This window comes from Bos taurus, chromosome 15 (assembly GCF_002263795.3).
Source record: "Bos taurus isolate L1 Dominette 01449 registration number 42190680 breed Hereford chromosome 15, ARS-UCD2.0, whole genome shotgun sequence".
Classification (NCBI taxonomy): domain Eukaryota; kingdom Metazoa; phylum Chordata; class Mammalia; order Artiodactyla; family Bovidae; genus Bos; species Bos taurus.
Genome location: NC_037342.1, coordinates 17,039,374 through 17,060,238, shown reverse-complemented (window position 1 = coordinate 17,060,238; position 20,865 = coordinate 17,039,374). Strand labels below are relative to the sequence as shown.

The 20,865-nt window shown below is 38.1% G+C and overlaps 1 protein-coding gene across 3 annotated transcripts in view; it reads left to right on the top strand.

Annotated features, from left to right (window-relative positions):
• Nucleotides 1–1,184: 1,184 nt before the first annotated feature.
• ALKBH8 (alkB homolog 8, tRNA methyltransferase) overlaps nucleotides 1,185–20,865 on the top strand; it is a 125,320-nt gene continuing 105,639 nt past the window's right edge. The window contains exons 1-3 of one of the 3 annotated variants that reach the window (XM_010812311.4): nucleotides 1,185–1,290; nucleotides 8,626–8,761; nucleotides 14,672–14,846. In XM_010812311.4, the coding sequence (XP_010810613.3) occupies nucleotides 1,247–1,290; nucleotides 8,626–8,761; nucleotides 14,672–14,846 (355 nt within the window). In that variant the 5' untranslated portion in view covers nucleotides 1,185–1,246. 3 annotated transcript variants of the gene reach the window in all.

The window sequence follows — 20,865 nt, the reverse complement described above, 5'->3', positions numbered from 1 at the left end:
TTGAACATCCAGTAGAGCAGAAGCAAGAATGCAATGTGAAAATTGAACATGTTTTCTCTTATGCCCTCTACAGTAGTTTGCAAAGTGCAATATCAGCTTGATTTGGTATCTTTAGCTTGATGTTACCTCTTCCCTTTTGCTATTCAGTTTTAGCCTCACCCTCTTTTTTACTGGACTATCGCAGTGGCTGCCTATCTGCCTTTGCATCTTGTTCTTTCCTTTTAATTTTTTCTCCATATAAATCATTGATCCACTCAACAACACTCTTATTAATGCCACTTTTCCTGGGAAGCCAACCTTAAGTTTTCTTGATAGTCCACTGTGGTATGGTGCAAATGGGGGCACCACATCAGCACCATAACCCACTCCAGTGCTCCTGCCTGGAGAATCCCAGGGACGGGGGAGCCTGGTGGGCGGCCGTCTATGGGGTCGCACAGAGTCGAACACGACTGAAGCGACTTAGCAGCAGCAGCAGCACCATAAGGAAGTAATTTCTTTTCTACTCCCAAGTTTCCTTCCCTGCACTTACACAGCTCATAATCAATGCAAGCAGAATGGTTATAATACATTCACATCACACAAATAACATTACAGCAGAAACAATAGCTAATCATCATCATCTCCTGGTATCTTTTATTTCTGATCTATTACCAAATCTTTTCCCTTTTCACTTCAGCACTGCAATAGCCTGTACCTAGTCTTCTTTTAGTCTCTCTTCCTACCTCCCACCAGAAGCTCTGGTCATATTAGTCCCTTTCAGGGATCCCCTTAGGCCTACACAACAGAATGGTGTAAAGTCTTCCATTATATAGGACAACCCATCTTTCCTGTCTTACCTCCCTCAACATTCTTCCACACATCTTTCTGTGGTATTCATCATTCCGGGGCACCTTCATACATAGTCACCTCCCTCTCTCTTGTCCTTGCAAGTCATCTTTTAGACTCCAGAGTCCCCACCCATACCCCTAATAAGACTCAGGAAGAAAGATGCACGCAGTCCAAGGAGGAGGTGGGTACTAATCAGGGCCCGAGGGACACAAACCTGTTTGACCATGTCCATTTGGGAAGCTACTCCAAGTAAGCTGCACTCACAACGCTTACTACACCCCCTCAAAAGACAACGTAATTTTCACTGGACCGGAGAGGAGGCACCTCAGTAATTAAACACTCTTGGCAGAGACAGTTTTAGCTAGTTTCTGGGAGGCGAAAGGGATTCTGGGAGCGCCGTTCATCGCCCACAAGGCTCATGGGAAATGTAGTGCAGTTTTTCTCCAACATGGCGGCGCCCGGGTGAGTTGTGTGAGAATATCCGTCTCGGTTTTCTGTGTTAGAGTGGGAGAACTTGGCGAAGGAGAGAGCTCTCGTTTGCTGAGAACCGCTCCTGAGCCAAGGTGGAGATTTGTGGTACTTCTTATTGGTCGGAACGAAGGCTGCATATCTCCGCTTTCCCTTGTTGCCTTTTCCGGTGTCCTGTTTCTGCCGCATGAGCTTCGGACCTCACCAGGGAGAGGAGGGATTGTCCGTGGGCAGTAGGGTGTCTGTGCGTTGAGTGGTTCTGTTAGAGTTTGAGGTGCATGTGCTCCCGTGGTGCCTGTGTCAGTCTTTTTGGAGGGTTTGGAGACAAGCGATTGTAATCTGGGGAGTATTGGTCTGTGGTGTTAGCTTGAGTTTTTCTGATTCCTGCCAGTGCAGTGACGAGAGTGTTGCTGGTGGTCTGCTGCTGCTGCTGCTAAGTCGCTTCATGTCCGACTCTGTGCGACCCCACAGACGGCAGCCCACCAGACTCCGCCGTCCCTGGGATTCTCCAGGCAAGAACACTGGAGTGGGTTGCCGTATCTTCCTATGCCCTTTTTTTGAGTAATCCCTGAGACTCTTGTGCTTTTCGTAGTGTGAGCCAATAGTTTTGGCTGATTTCATTTAGCAAATATTTACTGTGTACTTTCTGAATGCCAGACACTCAAATTCTGTGCCTTCAATTAGGCGACAGCCTTCTGGGTGAACGCAGCACACAACAAAGTAGTTATAATATGATGTGAAAATGCAGGGATATAGTTGCACATCATATATTAATGAAAACATTGAAGAGGGCCACCAAACTCAATTCTGAAGAAGAGGTTTAGAACGTAAGATGGCAAATTCAGTAAGTTTAGGCTTACTCAGTAAGAGTTTATCGATTGGCTACTATGTGCTAGGTCCTGCTCTAGGTGCTGGGTGTTACAGGGTGAATAATACAGACAAAAATCTCTACTATCATTTTATTGTTGTTCAGTTGCTCAGTGGTGTCTGATTTTGCGACACCGTGGACTGCAGCATTCCTGGCTACCATGCCCTTCACTTTTGTATAAGTTTTGCTCAAACTCTTATACATTGAATCGATGATGCCATCCAACCATCTCATCCTCTGTTGTCCCCTTCTCCTCTTGCCCTCAGTCTTTCCCAGCATCAGGGTCTTTTCCAACGAGTCGTCTTTGTTATAGCTTTTCTTCCATTTTAGTAAGTTAAAGGAGGAAAACAGAATAAACACATTAAAGAGGGCATTAAAAAAGATAGAGTAGTTGTTCTTCAAAGAATTAAAGTGAAGTGATATGACAAGTGATGGGGTCAGTTTTTGCTAATCATTTTTCCCCCCTTTTAAAATTGATAATGCAATTTGAATAGCTACTAAATTGAAAAGTTGCAAAAGAGGAGCTTTCACTCCTTCTCATTCCTGTACCCAGTCTACCTATTTTCCCTTCCTTGAGTCAACCCATATTACTGATAATGTGTATGTCCTAGAAATTTGTATGTGTAATTTGTATATCTGTACTATATACTTTATAGCCAAGCCTCAAATTGTTTCCAATCTTTGCTATTAATTTAATTTATGTACAAGCACAGGAACATTTGTCTGTACTACTTGGTTCATTATAGGCTCTTATTCAAGGAGACCATAAGACATATATTATTATTTCCACTTAGGGCAGTATCCAATAGAATGTATTGGGGTTAAACTTTCTTACAGACCAGATGCGATTGCAAAATTCTTATTATCCTATGGGGAGTGTGCTTAGGCCAGACACAGCATGGCTAATATTCTCATAAAATAGTGACCTTGCTCTTGTCACATCCCATAACAGTCCCATAACATGGCAAGGCATGTGCACACCTTTGTGCAGTAGTGGAAATTCCTTGGCCAGGGAATTGGCCTTGTTAGAAAGGGGCCCCTCCAGGTCTCAGCAGCTGGTATCAGTCTTTTCCTTGTTAAGGGGACTCAGACCTGTCTTCACTTGTAGTACTATTGCCTGACTGAGGGAAGAAGGGAAAGGGGATACCAGAAATGTGATTATGAGGCTCCATCTGCTGGTGACTCTTAGTGTCAGACTTAAAACAATGTATTCAGATTCTTTTCTTTCTCATTTCTTCCACTTTGCAGTCTTTGCTCATGTAACATATTTAGAAAAAAACTCTTAGTAGATTCATCCCCATTCTTCATTGCTGACTGCAAAAATGGTGATCTTGGAATGGAATGGCAATAAGATAATTCTTTGAGGCCCCCTCAGCTTTTCTTGGTCTTTAAACCAGTCTCATCTGGCTCTTCTGGAAATTAACAGTAATTTAGTAATAGACATATGTAGTCATTTAAGAAAGTTATGAAATTATGTCAGAGAGTAGCACAGCCAGACATTAGTTAAAATAGTGAAAACAGATTTTATTTAGGTAATTATGGACAGTAGGGGAAAGAGCTAAGCTCTGCTCCAATTTGTTTGTAAGTGCTTAGGGTGTGTGGGGGCGCTCAGTAGAGTGAAAGTGAAAGTGTTGGTCTCTCAGTCCTGTGTGATTCTTTGTGACCGCATGGGCGGTAGCCCCGCAGGCGCCTCTGTCCATGGGATTCTTTAGGCAAGAATACTGGAATGGGTTGCCATTTCCGTCTCCAGGGGATCTTCCTGATGTACCAGCTCAGTAGAGTTGGTCAGTGGAAATGCACTTAGGCCACCTGTTTGTTAGCTGGCAGTTATCAAAGTTAGGATTCCATCCTGTCACAAAGACGGTCATAGAGGCCCTGTGCTTCCTGATGATTACATTTCAAAGGGGAAATTTCCCTGCCAGTTCAGTGGTTAGGACTCCATGCTTTCATTGCTAAGGGTATGGGTTTAATCCCTGGTCAGGGAAATAAGATCTCACAAGCCACATGGTGCAGCCAAAAAAAAAAAAAAAAGCACACCATAACAAACCCAAAATACATTTCAAAAGAATAACACTCAGGTCCTTGAGAGAAAAACTTCTGAATTGTAAGAGATACTGATACATGTTCACAACTGTAAGCTGTTTTTAATAAGTGCCTTAAAAAAAAGGAAGGTCAGAGGCATTGTTATGAGTTGCTAGAACAAATAGCAAAATTTCCTGGCAGCATTTTAAGTTTTCTCAGTCAAACATTTAAAAAAAAATACTTATTTTTAATTGATTGATGATTGGCATATAATATTGGTTTGATTTCTGTCATGCATCAACTTGAATTCACCTTAGGTGTACATATGTTGCCTCCTTCTTGAATCTCCCTCATGTCTCCCACCCATTTCCACCCCTCTAAGTTGTTACAGAGCCTCAGTTTGAGTTCCCTGAGTCATACAGCAAATTCCCATTGGTTATCTATTTACATACGTTAGTGTATATGCATCCATGCTGCTGCTGCTGCTGCTAAGTCACTTTAGTCGTGTCCGACTCTGTGCGACCCCATAGACGGCAGCCCACCAGGCTCCCCCGTCCCTGGGATTCTCCAGGCAAGAACACTGGAGTGGGTTGCCATTTCCTTCTCCAGTGCATGAAAGTGATAAGTGAAAGTGAAGTCGCTCGTTGTGTCTGACTCTTAGTGACTCCATGGACTACAGCCTACCAGGCTCGTCCATCCATGGGATTTTCCAGGCAAGAGTACTGGAGTGGCTTCCCATTGCCTTCTCTGATGCATCCATGCTACTCTTTCCATTTATCTCACCCTCTTCCTCTTCTCCGCCACTCTTGTCCGTAAATCTGTTCTCTATGTCTGCATCTCCATCGCTGCTCTGTGAACGAGTTTGTTAGTACCATCCTTCTAGATTCCATATATATGCATTAATACAATATTTGTTTTTTTTTTTCTTTCTGATTTACTTTGTATAATAGGCTCTAGGTTCATCCACCTCATTAGAACTGACTCAAATGTGTTTCTATTTATGGCTAAGTAGTATTCCATTGTATATATGTACTGCAGTTTCTTTATCCATTCATCTGTTGATATACCTCTAGGTTCAGGCATTCATTTTAATGAGAAGCTGGGATCATCCTAAGATATGGCTTTATGCTACTATAAACCATGGTAGAGTTTGGTCACATTTTTTAGGGCAGGGTTTGGATGGAGTTATGTGCCACGAATAGGCACTCTTATTCCTATTTTATAGGTGAAGAAACCTAAGTACAGAAAAAACTTAGTAACTCACACAGGTTCATGATAGCTAATAAAGGGTAAAGCTGAGGTTTGAACTAGAACTTCGACCTCTAAACACTGTGTTATATTGTCTGAGGAGGCTGTGGGGAAACAAAAATATTTAATTTTTGTCATTAAAGAGCTCGTAGTCCAGTGGAAGGGGACAAACAGAACAAATAGTGCAGTGTTAAAAATGTATATTCAGCTATCTCCTTCTTGTCTAATGATGACTCCAGAAACTTTCTTTCTAACCCTATTTCTTCTCCTTTGCCACTTTATATTTTCACCTGCCAGCTAGACATTGAAACTGTGTATCTCACCAGTAATTCAAACATATGATATCCTAAATCTGACTTATCACTTCCCCTTACTGATCTGCTCTTCCTGACCGTCTTCTGACTTTGCGGTCAGAATTGGGAATGATATTACTGTAGCCTCTCTGTCACTCACTCTGTCCTGTTAGTAAAGTCAAAGTGAAAGTAATAGGCACTCAGTCCGATCTCACTCTTTGTGACTCCGTGGACTGTAGCCCACCAGGCTCCTCTGTCCGTGGAATTCTCCAGACAAGAATACTGAAATGGGTAGACATTCGCTTCTCCAGGGGATCTTCCTGACCCAGGGATTGAACCCAGGTCTCCTGCAAGATTCTTTACCGTCTGAGCCACCAGTCCGATTCTTCTCTTCCTCGTGTCTGAGTAGTCATCACCGCCTATTGAGTAGTCATCACAGCCTAAAAAAAACTTATCTTTTGCCCTCTCTCCCTGTTTGCCTTTTCCTTCTTTCTACAGCCTTTACCCTGGATGAGACACAGCATTTCTACTTCTTAAACTGGATTATTGCAAGTCCTCTTGCCTCTCATTTCCCTATTGTGCTGTCCAGCTCGCCTATTTTACTGGCCTTACCTCCTGTCTCATGTGCTACATGTATTATTTAAGCTGGATTACTGCCGTTTTTTCAGTAGTCTCAACATTTTTATTCTGTATATAAAAACTAATAGAGTTTTGACTCTTTAAGAGCCACTTTGAAATTATTTTATTTAAGTTCATAAGTTTATTTTGTTTGCTAGCTTTGAAGGCTTTCAAGTGGGTGAAGAGTGGAATTGGTGGGTCAGCCAGCATTCTCTCTTCTAAAAAATTATGTCGCTACTCAGTGTCTTTGCCAGACACATCCATTTCTGTTTTTAGCTTCTGTTCTTTATTGCCTCTCTGGATCCCTTCCCTTCCGTATGACTGTGTAATCTTCTTGTCCTGTGATACTCATCTCAAGTCCCCTTCTGTTTTGAAGTTCTCCCAAACTTTTCCAGTTAACATCAATCTTATCTTTTTTGTCTCTATATCACTCTTAAAGAACATTAACACTTAATTACTTAAAGATATGTCATATTCTTTCATTGTTTAATGTTTGTCTGTTTTCCTCAACTAACTTATAAACCTGTGTTGAAAGCATAAACCATGTATTGAATTTGTATGCTGTAGAGTGCTGAGTCCTTAAGTAGGCATGTGTGTGTTCACTCATCATTTGTTTATCCCTTTAACAAACTTTTATTGAGCACCTGCTATGTGTTGGCATTCCTGTTCTCCTGGAGTTTACATCCTGATGGAGGAATTAAGCCAACAAATTAAACATCACAAATTTTGTTAAATTCTGTATTTATTTTGCTATAAAACGGGCTTCTGTAATAAACATGGTGCAGGGAGCTGATTTGGATAGTGTGAAGACCTTTTGGGGAAAGCACTCAGGAACTACTTACTGATTGACATATCTTTAAAAAGTGAAAACATAATTCTATGGTTTCTTATACCTGTTATTTTGACAGTTATAGATACCAAATATTTAACATACAGAGTTTATAAAAATAATAAAATAAACACCTAAACCACCACCTAGCTTAAATACTTTTAATACTTCTGTGTGTCCCTTTCATATCGTAGTTCTCTCTTCTCCCCTGAAATAACTTCTCTCCTGTACTTTGTATTTATTATTTCCTTGCTTTTATGCTATATATGTATTTCTGAACAACATATGGCTTACTTTTGAATTTTGAACTTTATATAATGGAATCATACTGTATATTCTACTGTGAATTTTTTGTTTTGTTTCTTTTTTTTTCCTTTCCTAATATTGATGAAGGTAAAAGAGGAGAGTGAAAAAGCTGGCTTAAAACTCAACATTCAAAAAACTAAGATCATGGCATCCAGTCCCTTCACTTCATGGCAAATAGATGGGAAAAAAGTGGAAACAGTGACAGCTTTTATTTTCTTGGGCTCCAAAATCACTGCACATGGTGACTGTAGCCATGAAATTGGAAGACACTTGCTCCTTGGAAGGAAAGCTATAACAAACCTAGACAGCATATTCAAAAGCAGAGACATCACTTTGCTGACAAAGGTCCATAAAGTCAAAGCTATGGTTTTTCCAGTAGTCATGTATGGATGTGAGAGTTGGAACACAAAGAAGGCTGAGTGCCAAAGAATTGATGCTTTTGGATTGTGATGCTGGAAAACACTGTTTAGAGTCCTTTGGACAGCAAGGAGATCAAACCAGTCAATCCTAAAGGAAATCAGCCCTGACTATTGAAAGAACTGATGCTGAAGCTGAAGCTCCAGTACTTTGGCCACCTGATGGAAAGAGCTGACTCATTGGAAAAGAACCTGATGCTGGGAAAGACTGAGGGCAGGAAGAGAAGGGGGCAGCAGAGGATGAGACGGTTGGATGGCATTACTGACTCAGTGGACATGAGTTTGAGCAAACGCCAGGAGAAAGTAAAGGACAGGGAAGCCTGGTGTGCTGCACTCCATGAAGCTGCAAAGAGTAGGATACGACTTAGTGACTGAACAACAATAACAAGAACATGTGAGATTTGTCTGGCGCATTTTACTTATGACTTCATAAATAAAGAGATTGGATATGGGAAAACAGCCCACTTAATAGCACTAAAGCACGGACTGTTTTGTAGAACCTACCAGGGATGCTGTTAGATGTTCTTGCTTCTTTCTTACCTTCTTAAATATTCCTTTGTTGTCCATGCATCTGTTTGTTCTCACTTCTCTTGGTTGGTGAAAAGTATAGTAGGTGTTTAAAAATTGTCACATAGAAACATTTATAAAGTATAAAATACATGAACAGTATTATAACTATCCCTTTCTGATTCCTAAGATTGACATTTTGTCCTTTCTTTTTTCCTCCAGGATTGTCATGGATAGCAACCACCAAAGTAATTACAAACTCAGTAAAACTGAGAAGAAACTCTTAAGGAAACAAATTAAAGCCAGGCATACTTTGCTGAGACATGAAGGCATTGAGACAGTATCTTATGCTACTCAGGTAACCTAGAACTATTATTATAATTTGAATTTAAATGTATTGTCATGTTATTGTGTTCTAAGTAGCATTGTTAATAATTGCTCAGAGAAGAAGTTCCATCATGTGTTACAATCTCTGTTAAATGTGTGTATATATATATATATATATATATATATATATGATAGGAGCTTCTAACTTTCTGTTTTGGGACATAGCCTAGTATAGCTTGAATTTCCATTGATTGTGTTGTTTGAACTAGAGGAAACTGCAATTCTGCATTAATAACAATAACACCATATATCTATTTACAGTTTATAAAGCATACTTATATTCATTATTATATTTAATTTCCTAGAAGTCATTGTGAGATAGGTGAGAAAACTAAGGTTCTGAGAGGTTGTGATATGTCCATTGACATAAGGTGCTGAGTTGAAATCTAAAGCTAGATCTTTTGTACCCTAATGCAGTCTTCTTTCTTCTATTCCTAACTTCATCTCTATTATAAAGTATTTTGATTATATGCTGTGAAACATTTTTTTATTTATCAGATTTTATTTATAAAACCTTTTTATATTTCTGATGGGCAATGATTAAATGATATATATGTATGCATGTATACACACACACACACACACACACACACAACTCTTCCTGGGCTATGAATGAGGAGAAGTTAGCTTAACTCTTAGCTTCTCCACTCATTTGTACATGAGCAGTACCCTTTGACCTCAGCTTTCTTCATTTGTAAGGACATACTATTACATACCTTTTTATTACATTGGGTTGTTAGATTCTAAAGAGAACATGTGTATGATAGTACTTCCTAGTCATTGAAATACCATATGAGTATAAAGTATTCTTATGCTATTCGTTCTGATTGTAAAGATATAGGATAAGGATAGTAAGGGAACTTACTACTGAGGGCCAAAGACATACAGTTTAGAAGGTGAAGCTGAGATCAAAACTTAGATCTCTTGATTCTCAGACTAGTACTCTTCTGTCACTCTTGTTCTGTCTTCTGTGCTGCATCGCAGTTTAGGAATGAGTGGAGCTTTAGTATTAGCCCTGCTTAGATTTCTTTACATATTAGTAGCTTCAGGCTCACCCACCCGTGGTGTCCTTGCACAGTGTGCCTCACGCCCAGGCTCCTGTACTGTTCCCTCATGGTCACGGGCCTCCAGGTACTCCTGCTCCCGCTGCCTGTGCTGACGATGCTGGGTGGCTCGTGGGCTCCACAACCGATGAAATACAGTTTAATGTAATTAGGTAAGCTGCTTGTGGTGTGAGATGCGTTCCTGTGGCCTGGTTCTGCAGTGGAGAGCAGGAGCGCCAAGATGGGGCTGATAAGAAATGTGCTTTGCAGATGCAAAATCCTTATCAAACACTAAGCACTGAAGAAACAGTTGTAAGGCATCATCTAAAAACCAGCCTAGTGGAGGACTTTTCCTTTCCTGAAGAAGACCTTCAATAAAAGCACACACACACACACAAATTAATAACTTCAGATAATTTAAACCAAATCCCACAAAAAAGGATGGAGTAGATAATAGATTAGAATTAATATATATGCACACACTTACTGCCAAGAGCCACTGCGGCTGTGAGGCTTTCAGAAGATTAATGACATACTCTATTTTCATCAATTCTCAAGCATAACTGGCTTTTTTTCCCCTTACAGGGGTTGTGTAGAAAAGTAGTAAGAAAAGAAATGGGTTTCTTTGCTGCCTCTGAAACTTGTTTCTGGTTGAGATGAACTTCTCTTTTAGATCTTTAGAAGTTTTAACCTCATCTTCATGGCTCCCAAAGTGTCATTTTATTTGGACTTGATTATTTTTTTCTCCTCAGTACTTTTAAAGGAAGAGAAAACATTTGTAGAAGGACTTCCAATTATATATTATATATCTAGAGGAGAACAAATGCTTTTTTTACTATATGTCATAAATATAGATATCTTTGTGGACTTCCCGGTGGTAATAGTGGTAAAGAACCCGCCTGCCAGTACAGGAGTCTTAAGAGACGTAGGTTTGATCCCTGGGTCAGAAGATCCCTTGGAGGAGGCATGGCAATCCACTCCAGTGATCTTGCCTAGAGAACCTGTGGACAGAGGAGCCTGGCAGGCTGCAGTCCTTAGGGTTGCACAGAGTCACACATGACTAAAGCAACTTAGCACGCATGCACGTAGGTATCTTTGTACAATGTTATAGAGATTGTTAGGTTTTTCTAGAGCCATGGTCCTCAACCTATCAGGACTGAGATAACTTTAAAAAAATCTGAATTCTTTTCTTCATATTACTGGAAAAATTGCTTGACTGAACAACTGTTTATTAAAGTAAGCATTAATTGTATAGCCCACATGAAATAGTAAGTAAGTTCCTCCCTTCCTTCCCGCATTGCACTTGTTTTTGTGTGGTTTGACTTTAGCATTGCCCACAAATCACTTGGACAGCATTTCTGAGTACTGCTACTCCTCAGGTCACCTCTCACTGTCTTCCCCAATTCCTAGGTAGGGCTATGGATCCTTGTCAGTTACAAAACTTGTGTGTCCTTAGATTTGGGAATACTGGAAATATTTTTGTATTATGGCTACATATGACCAAAGCTATTCTGGTACTTTAATTTATAATCTCACTTAATGAATCCAGGATAAACCATCTGAGACTAAATTTTATACCATATTTTATAGTATTGTATTAGTATGTTTATTGTGTGTGTGTGTGTATATACTTACATGTTCTTTTGTCATTAAGTCCTGTTCAGCTCTTTTGAAACCCCATGGATGGTAGTCTGCCAGGCTCCTCTGTCCATGGGATTTCCCAGGCAATAATACTGGAGTGGGTTGACGTTTCCTTCTCCAGGGCACCTTCCCCACCCAGGGATCAAACCTGTTTCTCCTACACTGCGGGTGGATTCTTTACCACTGAGCCACCGTACATATAAACTATTGGCTGCCCCATAACAGAGCAGAGTTTTACTTATTATCCAATTTTATAATAATTTCTTTTATATTCTTTTAAAACAAGGTTCTAGATATGAACCTTCTCATTTTATACATATGAAACTGATACATTATGTTCTAAACTCCAGCTTCATATAAATCAAGTGTTGGCAGACTACTGTCTTCAGGTCAAATCTGACTTGTTAGCTAAGAAAGAGTTTTACATTTTAAGGGTTGTTAAAAAATTACAACTAAATAGAGACTTAGTAGATGCTGAAGAGATCAAGAAGAGATGGAAAGAATACACAGAAGAATTGTACAAAAAAGATCTTGATGAACTGGATAAGTATGATAGTGTGATCAGTTACCCAGAGCCCAGGGCCAGATATTCTGGAGTGTGAAGTCAAGTGGGCCTTACTTAGGAAGCACTGCTGTTAAGAAAGCTAGTGGATGCGATGGAATTCTAGTAGCTGTTCACAACCCCAAAGGATGATGCTGTCAAAGTGCTGCACTCAATATATCAGCACATCTAGAAGACCCAGCAGTGGCTACAGGACTGGAAAAGGTCAATCCTCATTCCAGTCCCCAAGAAGGGTAGTACTAAAGAATGTTCAAACCATCAGACAGTTGCACTCATCTCCCATGCTAGTAAGGTTATGCTTAAAATCTTGCACACTGGGCTTCAGCAATACATGAACCAAGAACTTCCAGACGATCTACCTGGGTTTAGAAAGGGCATAGTAACCAGAGATCAAATTGCCAACACTCGCCTGATAATAGAGAAAGCAAGGGAATTCCAGAAAAACATCTATCTCTGTTTCATCAACTATACTAAAGCCTTTGACTGTGTGGATCATAACAAATTGTGGAAAGCTCTCAAAGAGATGGGAATACCAGACACATTTAACCTGTCTCCTGAGAAACCTTTCTGTGGGTCATGAAGCAACAGTTAGAACCCTGTACAGAACAACTGATTGGTTCAGAATTAAGAAAGTATGACAGGGCTGTCTGCTGTCACCCTGTTTATTTAACCTGTACGCTGAGCACATTATGAGAAATGCCAGGCTGGATGAGTTATAAGCTAGAATCAAGATAGGCGGGAGAAGCATCAACAATCTCAGTTACATGGATGATACCACTCTAGTGGCAAAAAGTGAAGAGGCACTAAAGAACCTCTTGATCAACCTCTTGATAAGGGTGAAGGAGGAGAGTGAAATAGCTAGCTTAAAACTAAATATTAATAATAAGATCACGGCATCCTGCCCTATTACTGCATGGAAAATAGAAGGGGAAAAGGTGGAAGTAGTGACAGATTTCCTTCTCTTGGGCTCTAAAATCACTGCAGATGGTAACTGCAGCCAAGAAATCAGAAGATGATTGCTTCTTGGCTGGAAAACTATGACAAACCTAGACAGTATATTGAAATGCAGACACATTACTCTGCTGACAAAAGGTTTGTAATAGTCAAGGCTGTGGTCTCCCCAGTGGTCATGCACAGTTGTGAGAGCTGGACTGTAAAGAAGGTAGAACATCAAAGAATTGATGCCTGCAAACTATGGTGCTAGAGAAGACTCCTGAAAGTCCCTTGGACGGCAAGGAGATCAAACCAGTTAATCTTAAGGGAAATCAACCCTGAATACACTTTGGAAGAACTGATGCTGAAGCTGAAGCTCCAGTATTTTGGTCAACTGGTGCAAACAGCCGACTCATTAGAAAAGTCCCTGATGCTTGGAAAAGATTGAGGGCAGAAGAAGAGGGTGTCAGAGAATGAGATGGCTGGATGTCAACACTGATGCAATGGACATGAACTTGGGCAAACTTCAGGAGATGATGAGGGACAGGGAGACCTGGCATGCTGCAGTCCCTGGGGTTGCAAAGAGTTGGACACAACTGGATGACTGAACAACAAAAAATAATTAATGGAACTATGTGACAGAGCCTTGTATGATGTGTGAAACCTAGAATATTTACTCTCTGGCATTTTTCAGAAAAGCTTTGCCAGTGTCTGGTGTAAATGATGAAACTGACGCGGGTAGGCCATTAGTTGTTTACTTTTGTTATGCTTCAGAATTTCAAGATCTTAACATGGTGAAGAATGTTTTTAAGTATAGAGACTATGAGGCTTCAAGCATCAGGATAAAAATAGGAGACCTCTTCCCCACCAAATTCCTTGAGTAAAGTTGAACAGGATTGCAAATGACAAGGAAGTAAGCATGATATTTTCAAAGAAAAAAAATTTAATTGCAAAATGACTGGATTATCCAGATACAGGAAACTTTTCCTAATTCGTATTCAATAGAACTCGTAGTTGTTTTTTTCTTTGAGCCAGTACCTTTACCTTTAGTTTTTAGTAAACATTGTATAATGGTTATATCAAAAAGTATAGATTCTGGAAACTGACAGAAGTAAATTTGAAATTCAGCCCCAAACAATTACTACCTTAACCTCATTTTCTGATTTTTAGTTTCTTTCCATATGAAGTGGGGCTAATATTACCCACTTTGTAGGATTATTGTGAGGGCTTCTCAGGTTGTGCTAGTGATGAATCTACCTGCCAATGAAGGAGTTGCAGGGATGCAGGTTCAGTCCCTTGATTGGGAAGATCCCCTGAAGTATTCTTGCCTGGAAAACTCCATGGACAGAAGAGCTTGGTGGGCTATAGTCTGTGGGGCCACAAAGAGTCGATGTGACTGAGCACATACAAGATTGTTGTGAAGATTGTTTTAATGAAGATTGAGTATAAAAATATATAGCACAGTGTCTAGCCAAAAAGCAAGATTTATGTAAATCCTCGTTTCTTCTCCTCTCTACCTCTTCTTTCTGTTTCATTATGTTAAATTTATGAACAGTGAAAGTTATCTTTTAATTTGTGTTTATGGTCACTAAAAGGCTATTTAAAAATCAGTATCATTTACAATATTTTATTTTAAAATGTTATTTAAAAATAACAGGTTGATATCAACTGCTCATATTACTTTCTTTTTTTGTCTTTTTAGAGTCTGATTGTTGCCAATGGTGGTTTGGGTAATCAAGTGAGTAGGAACCAACTGCTTCCGGTTTTAGAGAAATGTGGATTGGTGGATGCTCTCTTAATGCCACCTAATAAACCCTACTCATGTGTAAGATACAAAACTGTAGAAGAATCCAAGACAGCCTATGATACTCTCAATGGTAAAGAAATAGTAGATGATTTAGGACAAAAGATCATCCTGTACTTGAATTTTGTGGAAAAAGGTATATCAGACAGGTATCTTTTTAAAAATGTTTTTGCTTTTGTGTGAGTTTTCTTTCATATCTAAGTCGAAAGTTTTAGTTATTGTGAAACAAAATAGGACATCCCATTTTGGGGTTAAGCAAACCCCTCTTTTTTTTAACATTCTTTAAACGCCTAGTATTGTATAGGTATGGGACTAGTAGTTGAAGGGAGATGATTGAGATACAGTTAATTATTTCTGAGGAGCTGGTCCCACCAAGCTAACAATATCTTTATTATATATGTTATTTATTTTGGAACCCTGCTGTCTAATTGTGTTTTTCAGTATTTATTGTTAAGGGTTCAGATTTATTTTACAATGTCTACCTAGAAGCTTTCAATTAATCACTTAGGAATTAATTGTGATCCAAATGATTGTGTGCCAAGGTTCACGATTATGGAGGAACAGCTTTAGCCACCAAAGATGCATGAAGCTTTATAGTGGTGATAGTCAGTTGAACTTTCTGTGTTGGTAGAAATATGTTTATATTTTATATCTGTGTTGTCCAGCATGATTCTGTGGATTTTAAAATTTGATTTTATTTAAATAAATTCAATTAACTAATTTAAATAAAAGTTTGACAGACTGCTTTACAAAATTGCTGTAGGGGTTATTCCATCTTTTCACCACTGACCCATGGAAATGAGATATATTGAGATGAACTTTGATGTTTAAACATCTCATCTCCTGCTATTATATTCATTTGCTACCTGTTTAGGCAGTTAAACAGTTTTGTCTAGATAAGCTGTGGGTAAGTAAGTGAGTATATGTCAAAATGATGTTTTTTAAAATAAGACTCAAAGGAAACTTTAAATAACTCCATTAAAAATATGTTTTATAAGTTATAATTCTCAGTGTCTATATGTACTTAATTTTAAATCTGACTTAAGCTTTCAGATTTTGCAAAGCAGATTGTTTTCATATTTTGTTTTTGTGGTCAGTTTTTAAAAATTATATGGTTTAAGAATAAATCTTAATCAGAGAATATTATCATTGGGTTTTCCTCCAGCATGTTGAACAGTGTAAGAAATTGCATGAAATGAATTTTGGAATGGTTTTTATTTGAAATCCTATATTAGATCCAGAGACTTTCTTTTTTTTAAATTGAAGTATAGTTGACTTACAATGTTGTATTAGTTTCTGGTATATAGTGAGGTGATTCAGTTATATATATATGTGATATATTTTACACTGTGGTTTATATGGGATATTGAATATAGTTTCCTGTGCTACACAGTAGGACCTTGTTGTGTATCCGTTTTATATGCAGTAGCTTGCATCTGCTAACCCCAAACTCACAAACCATGCCTCTCCTACTTCCCTGCCCTTGGCAAGCAACCAAAAATCTGCTCCCTATATCTGTAAATCTGTTTCTGTTTTGTAAATAAGATCATATGTGTCATATTTTAGATTCCACATATAAGTGATATCATATGGTATTTGTCTCTCTCTTTCTCACTTACCTTAGTATGATAATCTGTGTTTCGATCCATGTTGCTACAGGTGGCATTCTTTCATTTTTTTATGGCTGAGTAGTATTCCATTATATATATATATGTGTGTGTGTGTGTACACATACATCTTCTTTATCCATTCATCTGTCCATGGGCATTAATGTTTCTTCCATGTCTTGGCTGTTGTAAATAATGCTACTGGGAACATTGGTGTGTGTGTATCTTTTTGAATTATAGTTTTGTCCAGATGTATGCCCAGGAGTGGAATTGCTGGGTCATATAGCAACTCTAGATTTTTGAGAAACCACCATACTGTTATTTCACATTTTTCTATTACTTGACCATAGAAGTAAAAATAAATATTTAAATTTTATATTAAGTATTTAGAATCTGGTTTGTTTATGGAGGGGCATACTGTAGATATGAGAAAACTTTCTTAGATTTAAAAAGTGGCCTGATCGTGTTCAAACAAAATACTTAAGTAAATACTGTTGTATTTGCTATTGGTAATTGCAGTGGATAAAATGTACCATGATTTTTATCTCAGCCTTAATTTTTGTATTTTTAATATGTTGTGTGCTGGGCTCCCTTTGGCAGCACACATACTGACATGTTATATGCCTTTCAACATTATGATTTCTAAAAATGAGGCTTAGAATGTTGACTGAAAAAACAAGTCACAACCTAGAAATTGACAGTTATGTTTTATTTGGTGGGAATGTTTAGGACTTCAAGCCCAGGAGACAGCATCTCAAGTAGTCCTGAGAAACTGCTTTGAGGCAGTGGGGGAAGCAGTCAAGTTATGTAGGAGTTTGCAATACAGTGGGGCAGGTAGTCTCAATGTCAAAGATTACTGTTAATTAGGGAAAATCATATATCTTTCAAGTTAAGGAATTTAACACTTTTCTAAGTTTAGAAATATGCAAGCGTCTGGGTATACTGAAATAATTTCTTCCATGTGAACCTCACCTATGTGGGGCCAGAATCCTGTTTCTTGACTTAAAAAAAAATTTAACTATTTTAATTGAAGAATAATTAACTTTACAGTATTGTGATGGTTTTTGCCATTCATCGACATGAGTCAGCTACAGGTGCACATATGTCTGCCAATCCTGAACCCCGCACTCATCTCCCTCCCTACCCCATCTCTCTGGGTTGTCCCAGAGCACTGACTGACTTTGGGTGCTCTGCTCCATGCATTGAACTTGCATGGTCATCTATTTTACATATGGTAATATACATGTTTCAGTGATATTCTCCCAAATTATCCCACTTTCACCTTCTCCCACAGAGTCCAAAAGTCTGTTCTTTACATCTGTGTCTCTTTTGCTGCCTTGTATATAGGATTGTCATTACCATCTTTGTAAATTCCATATATATGTGTTATTATACTGAATTGGTATTTCTCTTTCTCACTTACTTCACTCTGTATGATAGATTCCAGTTTATCCACCTCATTAGAACTGACTCAAATGTCTTCCCTTTTATAGTTGCATAATATTCCATTGTGTTTATGTACCACAACTTCCATGCATCTGCCAATGGACACCTTGGTTGTTTTCATGTCCTACCTATTGTAAACAGTGCTGCAGTGAACATTGGGGTACATGTGTCTCTTTCAATTCTGGTTTTCTTGGTGTACATGCCCAGCAGTGGGATTGCTGGGTCATATGACAGTTCTATTTGTAGTTTTATAAGAAATCTCCATATGGTTCTCCATAATGGCTGTACCAGTATGCATTCCCACCAACAGTGTAAGAGAGTTCCCTTTACTCCACACCCTCTCCAACATTTATTGTTTGTAGACATTTTGTTGGTGGCCATTCTGACTGGCATGAGATGATACCTCATCATGGTTTTGATTTGCATTTCTCTAATAACGAGTGATGTTGAGCATCTTTTCACGTGTTTATTAGCCATCTGTATGTCTTCTTTGGAGAAATGTCTCTAGTTATTTGGCCATTTTTTGACTGGGTTATTTGTTTTTCTGGTATTGAGTTGCATGGGCTGCTTGTATATTTTGGAGATTAATTCTTTGTCAGTTGTTTCATTTGCTGTTATTTTCTTGTGAAGACTGCCTTTTCACATTGCTTATAGTTTCCTTTGTTTGCAAAAGCTTTTAAGTTTAATTAGGTTCCATTTGTTTATTTTTGTTTTATTTCCATTACTCTGGGAGTTGGGACATAGAGGATCTTCCTGTGGTTTAAGTGTTCTGTCTATATTTTCCACTAAAATTTTATAGTTTCTGGTGTTACATTTAGATCTTTAATCCATTTTGAAGTTATTTTTGCGTATGGCGTTCGAAAGTGTTCTAGTTTCATTCTTTTACACATGGTTGACCAATTTTCCCAGCACCACTTGCTAGAGAGACTGTCTTTTCTCAATTGTATGTTTTTGCCTCCTTTGTCAAAAATATAAGGTGTCCAGAGGTGCATGGATGTATCTCTGGGCTTTCTATTTTGTTCCATTGATCTATATTTCTGTCTTTGTGCCAATACCATACTGTGTTGATGACTGTAGCTTTGTAATATAGTCTGAATTCAGGCAGGTTGATTCCTCCAGTTCCATTCTTCTTTCTCAAGATTGCTTTGGCTCTTTGAGGTTTTTTGTGTTTCCATACAAACTGTGAAATTATTTGTTCTAGTTCTGTTGAAAATACCATTGGTAGCTTTATAGGAATTGCATTGAATCTATAGATTGCTTTGGGTAGTGTAGTTATTTTCACTACATTGATTCTTCCAATCACGAACATGGTATATTTCTCCATCTATTTGTGTCATCTTTGATTTCTTTCATCATTGTTTTATAGTTTTCTATATATAGGTCTTTTGTTTCTTCAGGTAAATTTATTCCTAAGTATTTTATTCTTTTCATTGCAATGGTGAATGGGATTGTTTCCTTAATTTCTCTTTCTGTTTTTTCATTGTTAGTGTATAGGAATTCAAGTGATATCTGTGTATTAATTTTATATCCTGCAACTTTACTATATTCATTGATTAACTCTAGTAATTTTCTGGTGGAGTCTTTAGGGTTTTCTATGTAGAGGATCATGTCATCTGCAAACAGTGAGAGTTTCACTTCTTTTCCAATTTGGATTCCTTCTATTTCTTCTTCTCTGATTGCTGTGGCTAGGCCTTCCAAAACTGTTGAAAAGTAGTTGTGAGAGTTGGCACCCTTTTTTCCTCATTTTAGAGAAAATCCTTGTAGTTTTTCACCATTGAGGATAATGTTCTCTGTGGGTTTGTCATATGTGGTTTTCATTATGTTGAGGTATGCTCCTTCTATTCCTGCTTTCTGCAGAGTTTTTTTTTTTTTTTAATCATAAATGGGTTTCTCTGCATCTGTTGAAATAATCATATGGTTTTTATCTTTAATTTTGTTAATGTGGTGTATGACATTGATTTGTGAATATTGAAGAATCCTTGCATCCCTGAAACAAAGCCCGCTTGGTCATGATGTTTGATCTTTTAAATATGTTGGTGGATTCTATTTGGTAGAGTTTTGTTGAGGATTTTGCATCTATGTTCATCAGTGATATTAGCTTGGAGTTTGCTTCTATTTTTTTGTGTGTGGCATCTTTGTCTGGTTTTGGTATTAGAGTGATGGTGGCCTCATAGAATGAGTTTCAGAGTTTACCTTCCAATATTCTGGAAGAGTTTGAGTAGGATAGGTATTAGCTCTTTACATTTTTGGTAGAATTCACCTGTGAAGCCATCTGGTCCTAGGCTTTTGTTTGTTGGAAGATTTTTGATTACAGTTTCTATTTCCGTGCTTGTAATTGGTCTGTTCAGATTTTCTATTTCTTCCTGGTTCAGTTATGGAAGGTTATACTTTTCTAAGACTTTTGTCCATTTCTTCCAAGTTGTCCATTTTATTCACATATAGTTGATCATAGTAGTCTCTTATGATCTCTTGTATTTCTGTGTTGTCTGTTGTGATATCTCCATTTTTATTTCTAATTCTGTTGATTTGATTCTTCTTCCTTTTTTCATTGATGAGTCTGGCTTGTCTATTTTGTCTATTTTGTTTATTTTGTTTAACGGTTTGTCTATTTTGTTTATATTCTCAAAGAACCAGCTTTTAGTTTTGTTTATCTTTATTATAGTCCACTTCATTTCTTTTTCATTTATTTCTGCTCTGATTTTTATGATTTCTTTCCTTCTACTAACTTTGGGTTTTATTGTTGTTGTTGTTGTTGTTTTCTAGTTGCTTATGTGTAAAGTTAGGTTGTTTATTTGATGTTTCTCTTGTTTCTTGAGGTAGGCTTGTATTGCTATGAACCTCCCTCTTAGCATTGCTTTTATTGAATCCCATAGGTTTTGGATTGTTATGTTTTCATTATCATTTGTTTCTATGCATATTTTGATTTCCTTTTTGATTTCTTCTATGATCTGTTGGTTATTCAGAAGCATGTTGTTTAGCTTCCTTATGTTTGTGTTTTTTATAGTTTTTTTTCCCTGTAGTTATTATCTAATGTTACTG